Source organism: Staurois parvus, unplaced genomic scaffold (genome assembly GCF_062004578.1).
Source record: "Staurois parvus isolate SC_StPar_1 unplaced genomic scaffold, SC_StPar_1.0 ptg000354l, whole genome shotgun sequence".
In the NCBI taxonomy this organism is placed as follows: domain Eukaryota; kingdom Metazoa; phylum Chordata; class Amphibia; order Anura; family Ranidae; genus Staurois; species Staurois parvus.
The window spans coordinates 1,207,758-1,229,729 of NW_028318150.1; the positions used below are offsets into that span (position 1 = coordinate 1,207,758).

Here is a 21,972-nt window from a genome sequence, read left to right on the forward strand (position 1 = left end):
CCGCGTCAGCCCGGTTTAAACAGTCACCTTCCCCGTCAAATCGTAGACTGTTGGATCAGGCTCGTTTAGAATTGGATCTGTGCTTAACAGATGAGGCTGAGCGCTCCTTACGTTGGACTCGCCAGAAGTGGTATAGCAAAGCTAACAAACCAGACTCTATGTTGGCCCGTAGATTGCATTCTTTTGCGCAACACCCCAAACCGATATCTTTACGTACTCATCGCAATACCCTTACGAGCAATCCTGTAGCGGTTTTAGAGGAGTTCCGGCACAGACTAGCTAAACTTTACTCTGATCCCACCCGGGCTGACCCTCAGGCTATTTCTGACTTTTTATCTAGTTTGCCCTTACCTACTTTAACGTCGGCCCATAAGGAATTGATGGACCGTAATATCCAAGTATCTGAGGTTTTGCAATGTATAGCAGAACTGAAAACGGGCAAACGCCCAGGTCCTGATGGATACACGGCACTATATTATAAGAAATTTGCTGATGTGCTCGCTCCCCACCTTGCCGCTATGTTTAATGTGGTGAAGGGAGGTTCGAATTTTTCCCCGGACTCCTTAACTGCTAATGTGGTTATGATCCCTAAACCGGATCGAGATCACTCTTCCTGGGCTAACTATAGGCCTATCTCTCTTATCAATATCGACATGAAGATTCTTACTAAGATTTTGGCTACTTGATTGAATTCCTTTCTTTCTCGTCTGATTAAAAAAGGACCAGGTGGGATTTGTTCCCCACAGGCAGGCCGGAGATGCTATCAGACGTATTTTACAATTACAACATTTGGCCCATACTCGTAAAATCGACATGATGCTCTTATCCTTAGACATCAACAAGGCCTTCGACACTTTATCCTGGCCGTATCTCCTGTCGGTCCTCCACCGTTTTGGCTTTGGCCCTTCCTTCTTACGATGGATCTCTTCGCTATATACATCCCCTCAAGCGAAGCTTACATACTACGGATTTGAGTCTTCTACGTTCTCGGTTGGCAGAGGTACTAGACAGGGCTGCCCGCTCTCCCCTTTACTTTTTATCTTAGCCCTGGAACCGTTGGCAGAAGCCATCCGTATACATCCTGATATTAAGGGAATAGATGTGGCAGGCTCCCAACATAAATTGTCGTTGTTTGCGGATAACATATTATTGTCAATCTCGAATCCGGGGGTTACTTTGCCTAATTTGCTCGCAATCCTCGATTCCTTTGCCACCCTCTCAGGTTTACATGTCAATCCAGCTAAATCAAGAGCTATGTCAGTTACTCTCCCACCATCACTTTTGACTACTTTGAAACAAACATTCCCCTTCCAATGGCTTTCGGCCTTACCATATCTGGGAATTAAGCTTACCCCGACATATGATGGACTGTATCAGGCTAACTTTCCCACTGTCTTTCATGAGTTGACCGAGCTATTGTCCTCTTGGTCTCATTTCCTGCTATCATGGTTCGGCAGAATTAATGCAATCCGTATGACCTATCTCCCTAAACTACTTTACCTATTTCGTGTTCTGCCAGTTTCAGTACCTTCGCATATATTGCGTATACATCAGCGAAAACTTTTGTCCTTTATTTGGAGCTCCTCTCGACCCAGAATTAGCAAACATATCTTATTCGCGCGGCGGAGTGCGGGCGGGTTATCTGTTCCAAATCTTCAGTCTTACTATTTGGCGGCTAACATTGCCCCTTTAGCTCATATTCATGCATCTTACCATTTTCCTCTGTGGGCAGTAGTAGATACAATGGATTCTCACCCGATACCACTCTCCTCCTTGCCATGGCTCCCTAAATCCCAACGTCCATCTACCCTTAGCCCAACGCTGACGCTTTCGCTTCATCTTTGGGATTCTATCAAATACTCCGCTGGCCTTATCTCTCCTCACTTGCCTCTGATACGTCTATTGCATAACCCATTATTCCCTCCGGGTAAGGATAATCCTAGAGAGTTTGCCTGGTGGCAGGCGCATGGTTTTTATGATGTTCACTCACTCCTATCCCCCACTAGAATAATTACCTTTGACACACTGCGTTCTTCTTATAACACTCCTCTCTGAGAACATTTTGGTTATCTTCAACTTCGTCACTTTATTCATACTCTAATACGTACGCATCCAGGACCTTATCGTCTATCCCCTTTTGAAAGCCAGTGCAGACATAGACCTCATGCTCCGGGTCTGATCTCCTTGATTTATTCTTCCATTATATCTTGTAGAACCCCTCCGGTTCGTTCTTATCATCAGCGTTGGCAGTCTGAATTAGGGGGGACCTTGGATCAACAGGACTGGCAGAACATGACCCAAACATTATCTAAGTGTTCCAGGAATGTCATTATCCTTGAGAATGCCTACAAAATTCTATACCGATGGTATTATACGCCTTCCCGTTTAGCTAGTTTTATCCCTACCTATTCCCCGGTCTGTTTTCGGGGATGCTAACAATTGGGCACCATGGCCCACATCTGGTGGACTTGCCCTAAAGTAAGCAGGTTATGGATTAGGGTGTATGCCCTCCTCCGCACTATTCTTCATACAGACATTAAGCGTAACCCGTATGAAGCGCTTCTATTTAAACCACTAGAGGGCCTTCTCCGCTCTGAACGGCAGCTGGCATCACACTTATTTATGGCAACTAAATTGACAATTGCGAGGGCTTGGAAGACTCCTGTCCTTAGCTTTGAGGCTGTCAAAAATCGGATGAACTTCATAATGGTTAATGAAAAACTGACGGCCATACTGTTGGATACCCATACAAAATTTCTGCAGATATGGCGTCCCTGGCTGGATATAGCTCAACCCTCGAGATTCGACCAGTCCCTTCTGTCGATATGAGGATGGATTTTGCTGTGATCCCCTTGGAGCCCCTCCCCCTTTTTTTTTTTTTTTTTTTGTGTTTGTGTGTGTTGTCTGTGTCTCTCTACTATTTGTCTTTTTGTACTCTCCTGTTTAATCTGTCCTTAACCATATTTTACGGATTGTGCCTGCTGTTTTCTGCGCTGCATCCGCAATACTATTTCTGCACTCTAGATTTCTTTATAAATTCTAGGTCATGAACATGTACTGTTTTTTCGGTGAGGCCTCTTTCTGTGCCTCTCCCGTTTTCTATAATGTTGATGTAGCAAAACTTCTCTTTAGAGTTTACATTATCATTGACTCATAACGGTTTGTTACCCGTTCCCTTCCAATCCCTTCCCCCATCCTTTCCCTCAGGACACCCATGTAAACTTTTCAGATTATGTTTTTATCGATGCATGCCTTGAACCAGCTTCCCTTCATACAATTTGTAAATGTTGGTCATTGAATTTTTGCTTTGACTGTCTGTTTATCTTTGCTTACTATTCAATAAAGCTCTTTGTAAAAGAAAAATAAGATAAATATTTGAGATTAATTATATCACAATTTGTATTCAATCTATAAATATACATTACATTGCCAAAAGTCCAAAAGTATTGGGACACCCCTCCAAATCTTTGGATTCAAGTGTTCAAATCACCTCCATGGCCACAGGTGTATAAAATAAAGAAATTAGGCATGCAGACTGCATCTACCAACATTTATGAAAGAATGGGTTGCTCTCAGGAGCTCAGTGAATTCAAGAGTGGTACCGTGATAGGTTGCCTTCAGTGCAGTCCGTCCGTGAAATTTCCTTGCTACTAAATATTCCACGGTCAACTGTTGGTGGTATTATAACAAAGTGGAAGCAACTGGGAACAACAGCAAATCAGCCACAAAGTGGTAGGCCATGTAAAATGACAGAGCGGGGTCAGCGCACAGAAGTCGCCAACTGTCTGCAGAGTCTATAGCTAAAGACTTCCAAACTTCATGTGGCCTTTGGATTAGCGCAACAACAGTGTGTAGAGAGCTTCATGGAATGGGTTTCCATGGCCGAGCAGCTGCATCCAATTCTTACATCACCAAGTGCAATGCAAACCATCGGATACAGTGGTGTAAAGCACGCCGCCACTGGACTCTAGAGCAGTGGAGACGTGTTCTCTGGAGTAACAAATCACACTTCTCTGTCTGGCAATCCGATGCCATTAAAGTTCATGTGTGTATAAAGGCAGGCGTCCCAATACTTTTTCTACTCTATATATAACAACTATGCATCATACTAGCCCTATACAATAAATACATTAAAAAAAAAGGAATAAAGGAAAGCTATGCATGTGATAAGACTACCTAAATAAAGAGGTGGTTGGCAGAGGCATAACAGACAGAGGTTCTAACACTAACATAGAAAAAACCTTCAGTCACTCCACTGTTGGTCAACTGCTGCAATCAAATCCAGAGACAAGAAGGTACTAGGCATTATACCCTAACAAGAGGGCTCCATAGAATACAGGAGAAATGATTAATAATAATATTAATAATAAGGAAAGGAGATGGATACAGGGAGTATTTTTCTTCTCGCCAAAGATGACGGAAGCAATTGTCCTTTTAAAAAAAATAGAAGAGAATCTCCCTGCTAATTAATTTAATAGAGCTATGCTCCATGATCTAGATTCAGGGTTTAATTTAAACCAGAAAGAAGGAGATTGATAAGGACATAAATCCAATAAATGTTCCTTTGACATATTTTCTTAAATCTAATCCCCTCATCCTTCATTGGCTCAATGGGTTCAATATCAAACATCTTAAAGTGCTAGCGACCAAGTCCAATTTTTAGCTTGTACCTACAGGTAAGCCTATAATAAGGCTTAACTGTAGGTACAGTGAATATCTCCTAAACGTGCACGGTTTAAGAGATATTTGCATGGGATGCAGCCAGTGAAGTCACCGGCACATGCACTCTGAAGGGATGTCATCGTGGCTCAGCCATTCATACAGCCGGAGCCTGTGAACCCGGAAGGAAGACTGGGTGAAGATAAAAGCCCTGTCGGTGTTGACAGCACACTGCCGGGGGGCTTTGTTTTAAGATAAGTATGTCATAATGTGCTAGTATGCAATGCATACAAGCACATTATAACATTAACTTGCAGGTGGCCTTTTACTTTACTACCACTTTAAGCCCTGCACGGTTTGCATTATGCTGGTCACAGAAGTGCTTAGGAAAATAATGTTTTTTATTTTAATTCAAAATGTTTCTTTTTTGCTTCTCAAACCTCACTAAAATGGGTTGAATATAATCCTTGTCACCTTTCTGCGTCTTTTTGGGTTTCTCAAAGGTAGCTTGTATCACCTCTCCATTGCATCCCTTCTCAATATATTTTAATTTCAAAATTTCTCCTTGCAACATACAGTCCTCATTCTTGTTCTCCTCAGCCTAGAGACCTGACAATGGGGACATTTCTAGTCCACCTTGGGTGTAGCCTGCTAGCTGCATGTAAATATGAATTTCCTGATGTGGGTTTAAAATGTGTTCTAAGCAATACTATATCTCCTCACTTTCAGCATGACTTAACTCAAGGTCAAATAATACTAGAGAGTCTTTATCAATCACATGAGCTTACTTGATTTGATAGGGATTATTACCAGCCTGTCCAAATTTCCATCCTAGATGATCACGATATCGTCAATGTATCTTGAATAGAGCAGCAGGTTTTGTGCCCAAATAGAAAACCTGATTCCTAAATCCTATGAGTAAATTGGCATAATTTGGGGGAAACCTGGCTCCCATGACAGTACCTCTCACCTGTAAATAGTAGACCTCAAAGAAGGAGAAATAATTATGGTTAATATAAATTCTATACTCTCCAGAATTAAATTGGCTTGCCTAGAATTCACATATTGAAACAGAAAAAATGTTGCACTGCTTGAAGACCAAACTGATTTTGTATTTACATATATAGAAATTACACATCCAGCAAAACCTGTACATTATTCTCCTTTCATTTGTACTGGGACAATATTTATAAAATATATCAAATGAAGGCAATTCTAACACCAATTGCTGGAGAAATAAATAAATATATCTTGCCAAGTTGTAAGTAAAGATATCAATTCTAGCTGGATGGGTCTCCAGGTGGTTTCTACTGGTTCTTATGCATCTCTGGAATATGGTAAAAATGTGGAGTGATCAAATGTTCAGCTGTCCAACTAAAGTCGGCCATAGACGGATAAAGGTTCGGCAGGATTAGCAGGACGAATTTTAATCTATCTATGGGCAGACTGGTAGTACAGAAGTCGACCTCTTGATTGACTTCTGTACAACCAGCCTGACGAATATTTTTCTCTTGATTAGGGCTACTGGCTATAGCCAGCACCACTGAACATTGTACTCTGATGGTGGGGAACTCTCATTGCTGTCAGAAAACAATAGGTCTGCACAAGGGATTCCCCCATAAACATTGGGTGTGTTGATGAGGAAATTGAATCTTTTTGCTTTTCTTCGTTCAACTCACTGGTTGAATGGAAAAAAAATGCACCATGTATGGCCTGCCTTACAGAATGACTAGCTTACACTTTACAATGTAGCAGAGGCTACTCCATTGGTTTACACCGGTGAGAAAGCTGTCAAGCAATTGGTTCATTCATGTCCTGTAGGTGGGAACATTCTCGAGTCTCTGTGGGCCTCCCTTATGACAAGCTCTGATGAACCCTAGCTAGTGGCACCAGTCTCCTGTCACACGGAGGGTATAGGTAAAAGAGAAGATACAGCAGAAAAGCACCCCGCACCTGAAGTGAACAACCCGTCTCTGATAAGTATTCAGCATTTATTCATCTTGTGAGTTTCTGGCTTGTTTAAATTCATATATTCTAAGTAGCAGAGTAACATGGGAACCTCCCCATTGCTGTCCTGCCTTGAACTACAAGTCTGAGATACCAGCAGAACTTCAGATGTCAAGGAGTCAACCTAAAGATTCAATGCCCAGCCAATAAAGCCCAATGAGGAACAGACCAAAAAAGCACAAAGACAAGTGGGTAAACCAGAGATGGTGTTTTGAGAGGAAACATGTAGGTATCCCTATGCTTCATGCACAGCCCTTTAAAATCTAAAGTAAACTGACTGGCGCCCATCATTCTAGCCAACCTGAGGACAAGGACTTTACCCTGAAAGGAATATGACACTCATAAGGGATAGCTGAAGAGTCATATTCCTTTAAAATGTGTCTGCCTGCTTCACAATAGTGCTACACAAAGTCACTGTGTTTTCTGGTAGGATCAGACATTTTCGGTAATTGCAGAAAATTTACTTATCCTGATAAAACAAAATGCAGCCACCACCTCTAAAGTCTTGTAAGCTGCAATATATTACATTTTTGTTCTTGGGTTTAGATATAGTTTAATGGATTTACTCAAATTGTGACTATACTGATGAAAGCTTACAGAAGAGTATTAGATGAGACCACAAAACAAAAGATGGCTAGTTTTACTGACCTTTTTTGGACACGTTGGCAGCAATACACTACAGTTGTAATTAGCAGTTTGGATGTTATTTCAGCAATATTACAATTACACCACCTGTACAGACAATAAAATGTGTGCCCTTGTCAGCTTTTCTTCTTTGAGTCAAAACCTCAGTGTGAGGTGTAAAGATGTGACTTGGATATTTCCTGGAGTGCAGCATCCAGCATAGGAAGACTTGCAGCAATTAGCAGTGGATGAACTTTCCCTGATGGCTATGGATAAGAGGCCTCTCTAATTTCATACAATTTTCTGTGTTGCCCCCAGTTGAGTGTAACAAGCTGCCATTTCCTGTTGCTAGGTCTTGGAAGGGAATGCCTAAGATTCCCACTGAGATTCAAGCTGAAACTGTCATTCTGGTAGTGCTGCTGGAGGGTGATGTTCCTGGCAGGTGTCTTACTTTAATGAGTCACCAGGAGCTTTGGCTCTTAAAATAACATAATGTAAAATAAAATTATCACATTTTGATTGCCACGGCAGTTCTCATTTTCTTTAAAAGTGTATCTTTGCTGTTGTCACTGGTATCCATATAGTCTGTCTTTCTTACTCCAGCCTTAATAATGTGAAGAAAGAGGAATAGTCTTTTTTAAAAATTTCTTGAGTTTCACTATTTATGATGGAGATTTGAATCAATGTATGTCAGTGGCTGGCAAGCTATGATGTTCTTCAGATTTTATTAAATAAAACTGAACAGATGGCATTAAAGTGAGTAAGATGCCAGTGTTTTACTAGTAACTTGAGGTCTGCTTTCGAAATTAACAAGGCAATTAAAATTTAATTTGAGCCAAAGCTTTTTTTTTTTTCAATATAGTTGATAAAATTAGGACCTATGTCTGGCTTTTATTGCTGTCTGTGTCTTTGGTGGGGATATTCACTCCCACCTTCTGTTTCAGTAACAGTTGTCACAGGAAGAGAAACTGAGGGGCAATCCAAATTTTGACAGTTGTCATCAGAACAGTGATTGATAGACACTTTTACACTTACTGCATAACAGAAAGGAAATCTCACCAATGGTACATTGCAAATAAATTTTGCCAAAGCAATAAATTCTGTCAAAAATTTGAATAAAGAAATTAGCTGGAGTTGCACTTTAAATATGTGATCAATAACTAGAAAACTTTTTCAAAATATTTTACATTTAGAGGTTTCATTTAATCAATGGCTATGGAATTAGTATCCCTAACTTATTCAAGTGCTCCTTAATTTGTGTCACATGCCCCTTCCCAAATACTGCAGCTAACTTTAAGTGGATTTCAGCAACACTGTCAGAGCCATGAATCCCTGAAAGCAGTGAGCAGGAATATGAGCTGACTGAAAAGCTACAGGCTTGTGAATCAGCAATGACAATGTTGCTAGCCAATGCACATATACCATCTAATGTATTTTTGTTTAAGCTGCATATACATAAATTCTGGAACTAAAATACGTAGCTATCTCTAGATGCAACAATTTTGAATTGCCAAAGTTAATAATACCTTAATGGGTAAATTATTTGCAATATGTATGCAAATCCAAACTTTGCTGTGCGTAGTGTGAAAGTTATGTTTATTAAGTGCAACTACTCAGGGCTAGATAAAATACTTTGGAGGTATAAACTGAAGTCAACATTATGATTCCATTCACATCTGTGTTAAAAACTCATGCTGCATTTGCGTTTCCATTAATCGTCAAGCAAATATGCATTTTGCCACGCACAAGAAAGCATAAAAACACAGCAAAATGCAAGATAAAAAGCAAGCAAACCGGAACTTAGCAATGCTCCATGAGCTACGAGTCCCACCTTTGTCGCACACACGGCAGCCCATTGAAGTCAATGAGCTTCCCTATGCTTGTCAAGCGAAAACACATTAACTATGCCAAGTGTAAATGGGGATTTAAAGTTTAGTAAAGCATGGCTAACTTAGGCTCATCAGTCCATCAACCCTCTTACAGGCCCTTGAACATCTTAGACACAATTTAATTACGGAATATGCCAGAATTGTTGGTTCATGCCTTGTAAATCTGGTCATGACAAATGAGAATAATTCAAATCAATTGAAAAACTTACACAAAAAAATCAAAAATAATATCCATTACATACTCTGAATACCCACTGTGTACTATGGAGCGACAATGAATTGTAGGCTTTGATGCGGCACCATACATTTCTATCTATCCCCACTTAATATTTTTACCAACATGAGAGAACTGAAACAAAGTGTGTAAGCACAGATACTATAAATTTAAATCTGCCTCTGTTGAAACTTTTGTTCTAAATATCAGTATTAGTCTATACAAATAATAATCATAATTATTATAAATCTATATTTTTACTATCATTCACAAAGGGGAAACATCAGATTTTTTTCTCGTATTGCATAAAATCTCATTTTGTTTGTGCTTATATTAAAAAAAAACTACTTGCAGGTAAAACAGCCTAAAGTAACTGCTTAATGCATCTTTGGCATTGGCAAAGCTGAATTATTTATACAGTAATATAAGTTCGTAAGTATCATACATGAGGAATTTAAAAAAGAAATGAAATATGCTGACTCCTTCTGCTGTGTAACCCTGGTTAAAGTAATGGGCCGCCCAACTAGCCCATCAGAGATAAGCACAGCTCTTTTTTCAAGACTGTTTTAATTATTTAAAGTGAACCTGTGTCAATTTAAAAGTTATGCCTAAACTAAAATGGGGTCAAGATTTTTATTATGTAAAGGGGGGGAGTGACCAGAGTGTGAAGGTGGAGAGTCGCTAACACCGAGCACTCCTACTTCAACGGTGAACATCAGAACTGCTCCCCATTATAGCAAACAGCTTCATTCCCATCTGCAGGCACTCAAGATAAGTATGGTGTAGAAAGGTGCAGGATAAACCTCTGTGGATTCCAGCAGAATGAAAAATAAAGAATATACAGGCATCCACCCACAAAGTGAATGCATACATGGTAAAACAAACTTCTGCTCAATTGAGCCTTATTTGAAGCATATCCTGTACAAGTCCCTTGCTCCAGATCATGTTCCTGTTTGGAAGTGACACCCAGGCCTCACAGACTCAGGCAATACAGCAGTTATAACACAAATCTAATAAACACAGCACCCTTCTTAGATCCCTCATGTCCAAAGTTGAGGGTCAAGAAAACATCTGGATGCAACAAGAGATCCACCTAAAGCTACCATGGACCCTGGCCTGACTGACACCATTAAAGGGATCTTAAACACAGTCTGGGAAAGACTGTCATTACCAAACTTCACCCTGACAGGATGCACAGAACACTACAACCCAAGGGCCTACTGTTTGAAAAACCATGCAACGTGTTGTCGTCATCTCTATTATTAAGAGAAAGAACTGATCCCCCAGAAGATGCATAACGCAAATTAACTTTGAAGAGGTATGCCTCAATTTTACTTTGACAGAGTCTTGCTCACCTGCTACCCAGAGCCTTACTTAGTTCATGCCCTAAACAGGTCTTTTGTTCCAGGTCATTTTCCTCTTTGGTAATATCAGCAATCAAATAATAGGGTTCTGTAGAACAAACAAACAGTCTTAGTGCATCAGCCTCCAGCTTTGCAGATCAGTGTTGCTATCTTTGAATTGACACACATACATGACGACTACAATAGCTTAGTCTAGCCATAGATGAATTGAATCTCAACTGGTTCCGCAGGGACTGGCTGAAATTCAATTAATCTATGGGCTGGTTTTACCGAAGTTGATCCATAAATTGACTTCAGTACAACCAGACTGTCAGATTTTTTGCATGCAATCAGTGGTGGTTGCTATAACCTAGTAAGGGAGGGCACCCCACCAGCAGAACACATTAGCGCTGCAGGACTGATTCTCCCATCAATACTGTGTTGATGGGGGAATCAAGTAATTTTCTTAACTTCAATTGTAAAATCTATGTCTTGCCTGAATCTATGGCTGAAGTTAATCAGCCTACATATCAGGGCAAAAACCAAACATAGTCTACAGGATTGGAAATTCCCCACTCTGCTTGTGAGATTTCAAATTAAATCTGAACCAAGTGTACATTTTATAAATAATGAGTAAATACCTAGATTTCTTTATGACAGGGTCTTTCTGGCTTCACTTATTAAAAATTATTTAAGAAACTGTAAAGCCAAAAAACTTTTATCACACACTTTGCCAGACAATATACCCAATTTTACAGCCTCTGTGTTAAAACATATACAGTGGGGATCAAAAGTTTGGGCACCCCAGCTAAAAATTTGTATTAATGTGCATAAAGAAGCCAAGGAAAGATGGAAAAATCTCCAAAAGGCATCAAATTACAGATTAAACATTCTTATAATATGTCAACAAAAGTTAGATTTTATTTCCACCATTTACACTTTCAAAATAACAGAAAACAAAAAAATGGCGTCTGCAAAGGTTTGGGCACCCTGCAGAATTTATAGCATGCACTGCCCCCTTTGCAAAGCTGAGACCTGCAAGTGTCATGGATTGTTCTCAATCATCGTCTGGGAAGACCAGGTGATGTCAATCTCAAAGGTTTTAAATGCCCAGACTCATCTGACCTTGCCCCAACAATCAGCACCACGGGTTCTTCTAAGCAGTTGTCTAGAAAACTGAAACTGAAAATAGTTGACGCTCACAAAGCTGGAGAAGGCTATAAGAAGATAGCAAAGCGTTTTCAGATGTCAATATCCTCTGTTCGGAATGTAATTAAGAAATGGCAGGCATCAGGAACAGTGGAAGTTAAAGCAAGATCTGGAAGACCAAGAAAAATATCAGACAGGATTGTGAGAAAAACATTTCAAAACCCACGTTTGACTGCACGATCCCTCCAGAAAGATCTGGCAGACACTGGAGTTGTGGTACACTATTCCACTATAAAGAGATACTTGTACAAATATGGTCTTCATGGAAGAGTCATCAGAAGAAAACCTCTTCTACGTCCTCACCACAAAAATCATCGTTTGAACTTTGCAAATGAACATATAGACAAGCCTGATGCATTTTGGAAACAAGTTCTGTGGACCGATGAGGTTAAAATTGAACTTTTTGGCCGGAATGAGCAAAGGTACGTTTGGAGAAGAAGGGGCACAGAATTTAATGAAAAGAACCTCTGTCCAACTGTTAAGCATGGGGTTGGATCAATCATGCTTTGGGGTTGTGTTGCAGCCAGTGGCACAGGGAACATCTCACGAGTAGAAGGAAAAATGGATTCAATAAAATTTCAGCAAATTTTGGATGGTAACTTGATGCCATCTGTGAAAAAGCTGAAGTTAAAGAGAGGATGGCTTCTATAAATGGATAATGATCCTAAACACACCTCGAAATCCACGGGGATTACATCAAGAGGCGTAAACTGAAGGTTTTGCCATGGCCTTCACAATCTCCTGACCTCAACATAATTGAAAATCTATGGATAGACCTTAAAAGAGCAGTGCGTGACAGACAGCCCAGAAATCTCAAAGAACTGGAAGACTTTTGTAAGGAAGAATGGGCAAAGATACCTGAAACAAGAATTGAAAGACTCTTGGCTGGCTACAAAAAGCGTTTACAAGCTGTGATACTTGCCAAAGGGGGCAAGATATTAACTCTGCAGGGTACCCAAACTTTTGCAGACGCCATTTTTTTGTTTTCTGTTATTTTGAAAGTGTAAATGATGGAAATAAAATCTAACTTTTGTTGACATATTATAAGAATGTCTAATCTGTAATGTGATGCATTTTAGAGATTTTTCCATCTTTCCTTGGCTTCTTTATGCACATTAATACAAAATTTTAGCTGGGGTGCCCAAACGTTCGATCCCCACTGTACAGCATTTTGTTAGTTGTTGACTTAAATGTTTTCATAGTCAAACATCATCTCTTCCCAAAGCCCTTATTGTATTTTAATACTTACAATACAACAGTTTAGTGGGTAGCTCAGGAGCGAATGATGATAGTGACATCCCTGAGATCAGAGCAAGTTGAACTGATAAAGTATCCTAAATGTTATAATACATTGATGTGACCATATGGAAAAGAAAAGACTGAGACAGGGTGGTAAATGTGTCTCATAGAACAATAGGCAGCATGACATCTTCCCATCTTTCCCATCAGAAGACTCAACCAATGATTAAAAGGGGCACATGTGCAGGCAATATTTGTTTCCTTTATGCTGTGATAAAAGAAAATTATTATTTTCATCACACAGATTTTTTACTGCAGGCTGAGAATACACTTTGTGCAATAATAAGCTCTTCTGAAGCTCTGAAATATTAATTGTCAAGCCCTTACAAAAGCCCAACATGGCCCAATCTGACTGATCATTTCATTCAGCAGCAAAAGTGGCACAGAATCTTATCTGTAAAAAACTGATTCCTGTTTATATATTCCCTGCAAAGTGAATAAATGCTTCTGGTGTTTCTGCTACAGCAAACTTTATCATGGCTTTAGCCAGTGTTTCACATTTCATTACCTTAAATCTGTTGGGCTCAGCAGGAAAAAAAAAGCAAACATTTACAATGCAACGCGTCGGGCGGAGCCTAGTGACATCACGTCCGGTGCTGCGCAAACTGGAGTAAATAGTGAGAGGAACCATCTTTGTTGAGGGATTTTGATGCCTGCTTTGAATTTATCCTTGTGAGTGTAATTTTAATTGGATAAAGCAGTTTTATTTTATGGAATTGCACTATGGATTGCTCTTTCTTCCCTTGAGCACATACCATCCTATCAAGAAGTTTGGAGTTCGGTTTCTTAAAGGGCCAGCATTAGCAAAGTAGCTACAAATAGGCAGTAGTGGATAAGCAGAAGTCGACCATCGCTTCTAAGCATTTATGACCTATGTTTGTAGGTCTAGGAAGGAGGTGAGTGCATGGTACACTTATTCGGTGATGGGAAACACCATGAAGTAGTGAAATAATATGAACATTGGATCATTTTATTTTGGAGCACGTATATATTTTTTCTTTAATGTGAGTGCATATGTTTAGTCTACTTAGAGTTTAGTTAATTACAAACAGTGTTGCACTACGGAATATTTTCTGTTTGTTATACACGATTTGGAGTCAAGGCTTAAAGAAGATATAGTGTCTGGAAGGAGTATCACATGGATCACAATTTGCAGAACACACAGTCTGTTTAAGAGTGTATTTGACCTATTATAATTTGTAGGTCAAATCTTAAGGTGAGCAGGGAGTGGATCCGTAACACAAGCACAATGAGGAATTTGTGATGAGATTGCGATACCAGGACTTTTTTGCATGTCAGATTGGACTATTGCTATTTGATTTATTAAGGATTGTATTTATTGTTTGTTTAAAATTTTCCATTTTTAATAGGGAGATAGCGCACGTTTGTTTATTTATTTGATTTAAAGTGAGAGTACATTTGGGGAGCGAGTGCAGCAATCTCTTTCTCTTTTTTCATTTTTTATATTTTTATGTTATAGCAGCGCACGAGTTTATTATATTATAACATTTACAATGTTTGACTTTTTCAAACATTTATAGATTTACTAATGATTTATGTGGAGTTATTTGAAGCTGGGCATAACAAAATATATAAATGACAAAATCAGATTTTTTTCTCCTTTAACCTCTGGTTTTTAAGTTGCTTACAAACTATATACTTACAGAAGGAGGAAGCCTGACCAGGCCTAAAAAGCAAGTGCAGGCTGTACACGTGGTTTCACCTTCCATATTAAGTTTATCCTTCCTGAAGGTAAGCAACACCTCCTGCAATTCAACTATAAAATTGGACATCTCATTGACAGGCAAAAGTATCAATGTTAGGAAGCAGAAGAGCTTAAACTTGAGCTTGGAGAAAAGATGAGGCCCTAAGTACTGTTTGGGTTCCACAGGGATCATTTAATACATTAGTACTTGCAGTCACCACTTCCACATTTTGTTATGGTATTTTTCAGGCCAAGATGAATTTGTTTAACCTTTATTGTAAGTATGAGCACGTATTTAGCCAGTTGTATAGCAAAGCTATATCTTGAAAATTACAGCATTGAAAGCAGCAGATGAAAGGAAATATGTGCTGAATGGAATATGGTGCCATTTCTGAACCTTTCTTCTGAAAATACCAGACACTTGGTTGCTAATCACCTGATTTCAAAACTCTAGCCTACTGAACCAGAACGGTCAACAGCCAGAATACAGATCAGGAGTTCTGGCTTTACAGTGACTTTATTGAGTGCATACTAAAATGTCTTTTATTGCAGGGTTCCCTGAAAGGCATGAAGAATATGCTTTTACTTAAACCAATAGTAGATAATGATGTTAGTTCTATAAAATGACCATATGTCCACCGTATCAATATATGACACCTAATGATTTGTTTTGACTTTCCTCCTTGGTGACCAAGAGAGCAGTAGCTTATTCCAATGTATAATTGTAATGTCTACTTAGTTGTCATGAGCAATGCAACATCAAAAAGGATCTCACCTGTGAGTAAATAAATCTTGGCAGTAATCAAATTACCAAGATTTACTGCCCTATCTATTATCATCATTAGGATTCTGTTCTCAAAACATCATGTGATTTTGTCTATGCAGAGGACCCTATTCTCAACTACTGTGAACCCAGACAGCCAGTCAATGTAAAATATATACTCCTAAATTAAATTTGGTAAAGTCATCATAATCTAAAAAACTCATACACCCTTTAAAAGCAAACAGTTCATTAAGAAGAGATTGTTAAAAGAAATACAAAGTAAACTAAAAATCTTACCTTTCACAGGCTCGGACAGTCCATGCAGCAATTATCCATAATGAAATACTAAAAACCAACAGTACTGTTCCGGGACATATTGTCATTAAAGTCTTCATTACAAAACGTGTGTTAAAGTTTATTTTGTTTAGTGCTCCAATGCTTCGTGACGAGGCATCAGTAAAAAGTTTACTGTGTAAAAGCATAACTCTGGCAATAAGATAAAGTCTTAAGAACATTGGTATAGATAAAATAATATCCACATCTGCTGTAGCTGTGGATGGGGTATAAGAGAAGGCAAGTCGTGCTGTCCATGTAAAAGTGTAATTTCCCGGTATGGGATGAATTGCACACACCAGTATTTCCACGCAGATGAAGAAAATGCGCTCGTAAGTCATGGCTATTCTCCAGTCATCGGCTCCATTATCCACCATGAATAACTGAAACAAGAAGACATTTAATCAGCAGCTTCTTTCATTTGTATATACTGTAAAAGCCCACTAACATTGTAACATTTCATAAAACCCCCCCCCCCCCTATAATATCAGTTCAGGTTTAGGTGTACTCCAATGAATATGACCACCCACTGGATTGTTTTATACAAAGCCTAAAGTTTTGTTTTATCCACCTTGAGATGGATTCTCGATACATTCAAAACTAGAACCCAGCAAAAGGAATGAGATGTGTGACGTTGGCATAAACGTGTCTTGTCACACTTTCACATGAACATAGAGGCTGAAATTTTTAATAGACAGAATCCTAGAGAGTTTTAACAAACCACCAGATTCAGACTTTTAGACCGCTTTTAAAGGTATATATCTAAATATAGCTGAATATACAAACACTGATTTAGGTGGAGATGATGGTAAAAATATACAATTACATTTCCTGGTTTCAGCAAGAAATAGAGGTAGTACATGTAGCAGTCAGAAGCAAGATGGAATTTTCAGTTACCCTGTAATGTATTTTTTATTGCTTAATTGGTTTACATGTCATAGTTTGCTTATAAAGATTTAAAGAACATTTACCCCAACATTTACCCCAACATTTCATTTTCCTGATGTGCCTTTTGTACCATGTACCTGTGTTAAAAAAGTATCCTGTTCTCTTTGCATTGCTTTCTTTGTGTGAAATCCCTGGCAGTCACTGCTCTCCTATTTTAAACTGACCACACAAGGCATCAGAGCACAACTATCTCAATGTGGTCAGTTTTCCGGATGTGCTGGAAGCACAGCCTGCCTGTCTTTCAATAGCAAAGACTTGTGCTGACATGCCCCACTGCATAGACATTCACTGGGAAGATCAATTTACTGCTGTTTCTCCACCCCATCTCTCTAAGCTTCTTTTGCAGCTGAGAACAGAGGTTATGTGATCACTTAAAATGTAGCTCGATTAACACTAGACCAAGGATGGCCTGCCACAGTGGGGGTGAGGACTGCTCTATGCAGGGCTTTGCTAGGCGGTAATAATTAACAATTCAGAACTGATTTGAACATGTTTATTACTGCACAGAAAGATTTTCCATCAGGCTGACCTAAAGGGCATAAAAAAATGGTAGTGAAACTTCAGACACATCCATTGTTTACAGATATTATATATTTTTTGTATCTTCCTGTGTGGCAAAATTGGCAATAGGTGGATGGTTGTGTTTTGCTTTCTGCATCAAAGCTTCAAGAATTCAGAAACATAGTACTTGATGAACGCACGCCTTCTGTAACCATACTATGCAACTACATGTATGTAACATGAAGCTTCACTTTTCCATTTAAAGGAAAGCATGATAATTTTCAGTAAGAACATATTTTAGTCAATACTGCAGTATTCAGTAGTCATTTTTATATGCTTTCTCATTTTTAAAAGATTGATTATTAATATTATTGTATTAAATATAGAGTTTTATAGTTAGTCATAAGCAGCTCTAAGTGGTTCAGTGCAATTATCTGGTCACTTTCTTTACAACTGTTAGGCCTCATGCACACTGGGCATAAAAAAAAAATTAGCTTCTAAAGTGTTACGAAAGGCAGATTTTCTTTTTAAATTAAAATAACAAAGGTGTTATACTCACCTGCTCTGTGCAGTGGTATTGTGTGTCTCCACAGCAAGCTGTTTGCTAGGGGACACACTCTGCATGCTCGTTCCCGACCTGTGTGTTTACGGATCCACGCTCCATAGACACACACAGTGGGACTTAGCCCCCACTTACTCTTCACTGCATTTGATTGACAGCAGCAAGAGCCAATGGCTCCTGCTACTGTTTGACTCCCTGTGTGAAGAGGAAGAGAGGGGAGAAGAGATGCAGCTGTGCACAGTGCTGATCTCTTCTCCCCTCTCTTCCCCTTCACAAAGGGAAGGGGGAGCATAGGGAAACTAAAAACATTTTTACCTTAATGGAAACAATGCATTAAGGTAAAAAGGACCTTTTTAGGCTTAGTATAACTTTAAGGGTGTCTGACTGTCTCTAAACACCCCTCTATGTTAGCCTATGTGGTCATGCACACATATGCATTTACATGCATAATGTAAGAGAAGCGTTTAGAGGTTGAAAAAAAATCAACTGCGCAATCTGGAGAGGAGCGTTTGAGCAGAAAAAAATGCTTGACACACTTTACATGTCTGTAAATGCATCTAAACGCACCTAAACACTAGGAACTATTTGTGCTTGAGCATTCATTCATTTCAATAGCCAGAATAAATTAATATTAATATTCTAGCCAGTGGAATGAATGCCAAAACACTTGATGCGCTGAAATACATTCAGAAAACGCGGCTTTAGACGCTTTTAAGCCGTTTTTCTTCTGCTAGGAGAAAAGGTCTTCAGAGAAGCTGAAAAAATGCCAAGTTTGCATGAGGCCTTAAAGTGGGCGTGAACTTCTACAGTGAAAAGTATCTATTTTATATTAAAAATTTAAAAAGGTTAACTGTGTCAAAGCAGTACCCTAAAAATTCTACCTTTGGTCTGGAACTCCTTTTGAGAATTACTAGTGCACTTCCTGAGCCTTGAGCCTAATAGCTTTGAAGCATTAAGATTGTAAGAAGATCTTCCCTGTAGTGTAAGATCATCAAAGGCACTATGCTTCCTAATCTTACAAGCAGGGGCAGACTGACAACTCATGAGGCCCCCGGGCAATAGGGGATCATGGGCCCCTGTGTCCTTGCCCAGACTCAAAAAAGCCTATGAAAAGGGTACCAGGGGCATCTCAAGGGGCCCCTACTGACCCTGGGCCCTCGGGCAGTGCCCGAGTTTCCAAATGGTGAGTCCGTCCCTGCTTACAAGACATAGGGTGAGAATGATTTGGTGATGTCCCTACAGTGCTTCACTCAAATTTATTAGTGACATGTCACATACAGTGCCTTGAAAAAGTATTCCTACCCCTTGAAATTTTCCACGTTTTGTCATGTTACAACCAAAAATGTAAATGGTATTTTATGTCATAGACCAGCACAAAGTGGTACAAAATTGTGAAGAGGAAGAAAAATGATAAATGATTTTCAAACTTTTTCACAAATAAATATCTGAAAAGTGTGGTGTGCATTTGTATTCAGCTCCCTTTACTCTGATACCCCTAACTAAAATCTAGTTGAACAAATTGCCTTCAGAAGTCACCTAATTAGTAAACAGAGTCCACCTATGTGCAATTTAATCTCAGTATAAATATAGCTGTTCTTTGAAGCCCTCAGAGGTTTTTTAGAGAACAGCATCATGAAGGCCAAAGAACACACCAGACAGACCAGGGATAAAGTTTTGGAGAAGATTAAAGTAGGGTTAAAAATATCCCAAGCTTTGAACATCTCATGGAGCACTGTTCAATCCATCATCTTAACTGGAAAGAGTATGACAACTGCAAACCTACCTAGACGTGGCTGTCCACCTGACAGGCCGGGCAAGGAGAGCATTAATCAGAGAAGCAGCCAAGAGGCCCACGGTAACTCTATAGGAGCTGCAGAGATCCACAGCTTAGGTAGAATTTGTCCACAGTACAACTGTTAGAAGCGCACTCCACAAATCTGACCTTTATGGAACAGTGGCAAGAAGAAAGCCATTGTTGAAAGAAAGCCATAAGAAGTCCCGTTTGCAAGAAGCCATGTAGGGGACACAGCAAGCAAGTGGAAGAAGGTGCTCTGGTCAGATGAGACCAAAATTTTACTTTTCGGCCTAAAAGCAATACGCTATGTGTAACGGAAAACTAACACTGCATATAACCCTGAACACACCAACGCCACTTTGAAACATGGTGGTGGTAGCATCATGTGGGGATGCTTCTCTTCAGTAGGTATAAGGAAGCTGGTCAGAGTTGATGGGAAGATGGATGGAGCTAAATACAGGGCAATCTTAGAAGAAAACCTGTTAGAGTCTGCAAAAGACTTGAGTTTGGGGAGGAGGTTCACCTTCCAGCAGGATAACGACCCCAAACATACAGCCAGAGCTACAATGGAATAGTTTAGAGCATATTCATGTGTTAGAATGGCCCAGTCAAAGTCCAGACCTAAATCCAACTGAGAATCTGTGGCAAGACTTGAAAATTGCTGTTCAGACACTCCCCATCCAATCTGACAGAGCTTGAGCTATTTTGCAAAAAAGAATGGCCAGAAAGTTCACTCTCTGGATGTGCAAAGCTGGTAGAGACATCCCCAAAAAGACTTGCAGCTATAATTGCAGCAAAAGGTGGTTCTACAAAGTATTGACTCGGGTGCTGAATACAAATGCAAGCCACGCTTTTCAGGTATTTATTTGTAAAAAATGTTGAAACCCGTTTATCATTTCCCTTCCACTTCACAATTATGTGCCACTTTGTGTTGGTCTATCACATAAAATTCCAATAAAATACATTTACGTTTTTGGTTGTAACATGACAAAATTTGGAAAATTTCAAGGGGTATGAATACTTTTTCAAGGTACTGTAAGTTAAATATAGCCTAAATTTGACATTTATGACATTTCACTAATAAATATGTGAGGATCTTCAATGGAGTGCTGGTGAATTTTCATCCTTTTACTGTTATTTGCACAGCACCATCCAAAGCGGTCACTGCTAGCACCATCCTACTACAGTCAGGTCCATAAATATTGGGACATCGACACAATTCTAACATTTTTGGCTCTATACACCACCACAATGTATTTGAAACTAAACGAACAAGATGTGCTTTAACTGCAGACTGCCAGCTTTAATTTGAGGGTATTTACATTCAAATCAGGTGAACGGTGTAGGATTTACAACAGTTTGCATATGTGCCTCCCACTTGTTAAGGGACCAAAAGTAATGGGACAGAATAATAATCATAAATCAAACTTTCACTTTTTAATACTTGGTTGCAAATCCTTTGCAGTCAATTACAGCCTGAAGTCTGGAACGCATAGACATTACCAGACGCTGGGTTTCATCCCTGGTGATGCTCTGCCAGGCCTCTACTGTAACTGTCTTCAGTTCCTGATTGTTCTTGGGGCATTTTCCCTTCAGTTTTGTCTTCAGCAAGTGAAATGCATGCTCAGTCGGATTCAGGTCAGGTGATTGACTTGGCCTTTGCATAACATTCCACTTCTTTCCCTTAAAAAACTCTTTGGTTGCTTTTGCAGTATGCTTTGGGTCATTGTCCATCTGCACTGTGAAGCGGCGTCCAATGAGTTCTGAAGCATTTGGCTGAATATGAGCAGATAATATTGGCCGAAACACTTCAGAATTCATCCTGCTGCTTTTGTCAGCAGTCACATCATCAATAAATACAAGAGAACCAGTTCCATTGGCAGCCATACATGCCCACGCCATGACACTACCACCACCATGCTTCACTGATGAGGTGGTATGCTTAGGATCATGAGCAGTTCCTTTCCTTCTCCATACTCTTCTCTTCCCATCACTCTGGCAAAGTTAATCTTGGTCTCATCTGTCCATAGGATGTTGTTCCAGAACTGTGAAGGCTTTTTTAGATGTCGTTTGGCAAACTCTAATCTGGCCTTCCTGTTTTTGAGGTTCACCAATGGTTTA

The 21,972-nt window shown here is 39.5% G+C and overlaps 1 protein-coding gene across 1 annotated transcript in view; it reads right to left on the reverse strand.

Annotated features, from left to right (window-relative positions):
• KCNN2 (potassium calcium-activated channel subfamily N member 2) overlaps positions 1–21,972 on the reverse strand; it is a 210,983-nt gene that overhangs the window by 152,295 nt on the left and 36,716 nt on the right. Inside the window, exon 3 of the mRNA XM_089684727.1 lies at positions 16,010–16,428. Coding sequence (XP_089540853.1) covers positions 16,010–16,428 — 419 coding nt within the window. The remainder of the gene's footprint in view (positions 1–16,009; positions 16,429–21,972) is intronic.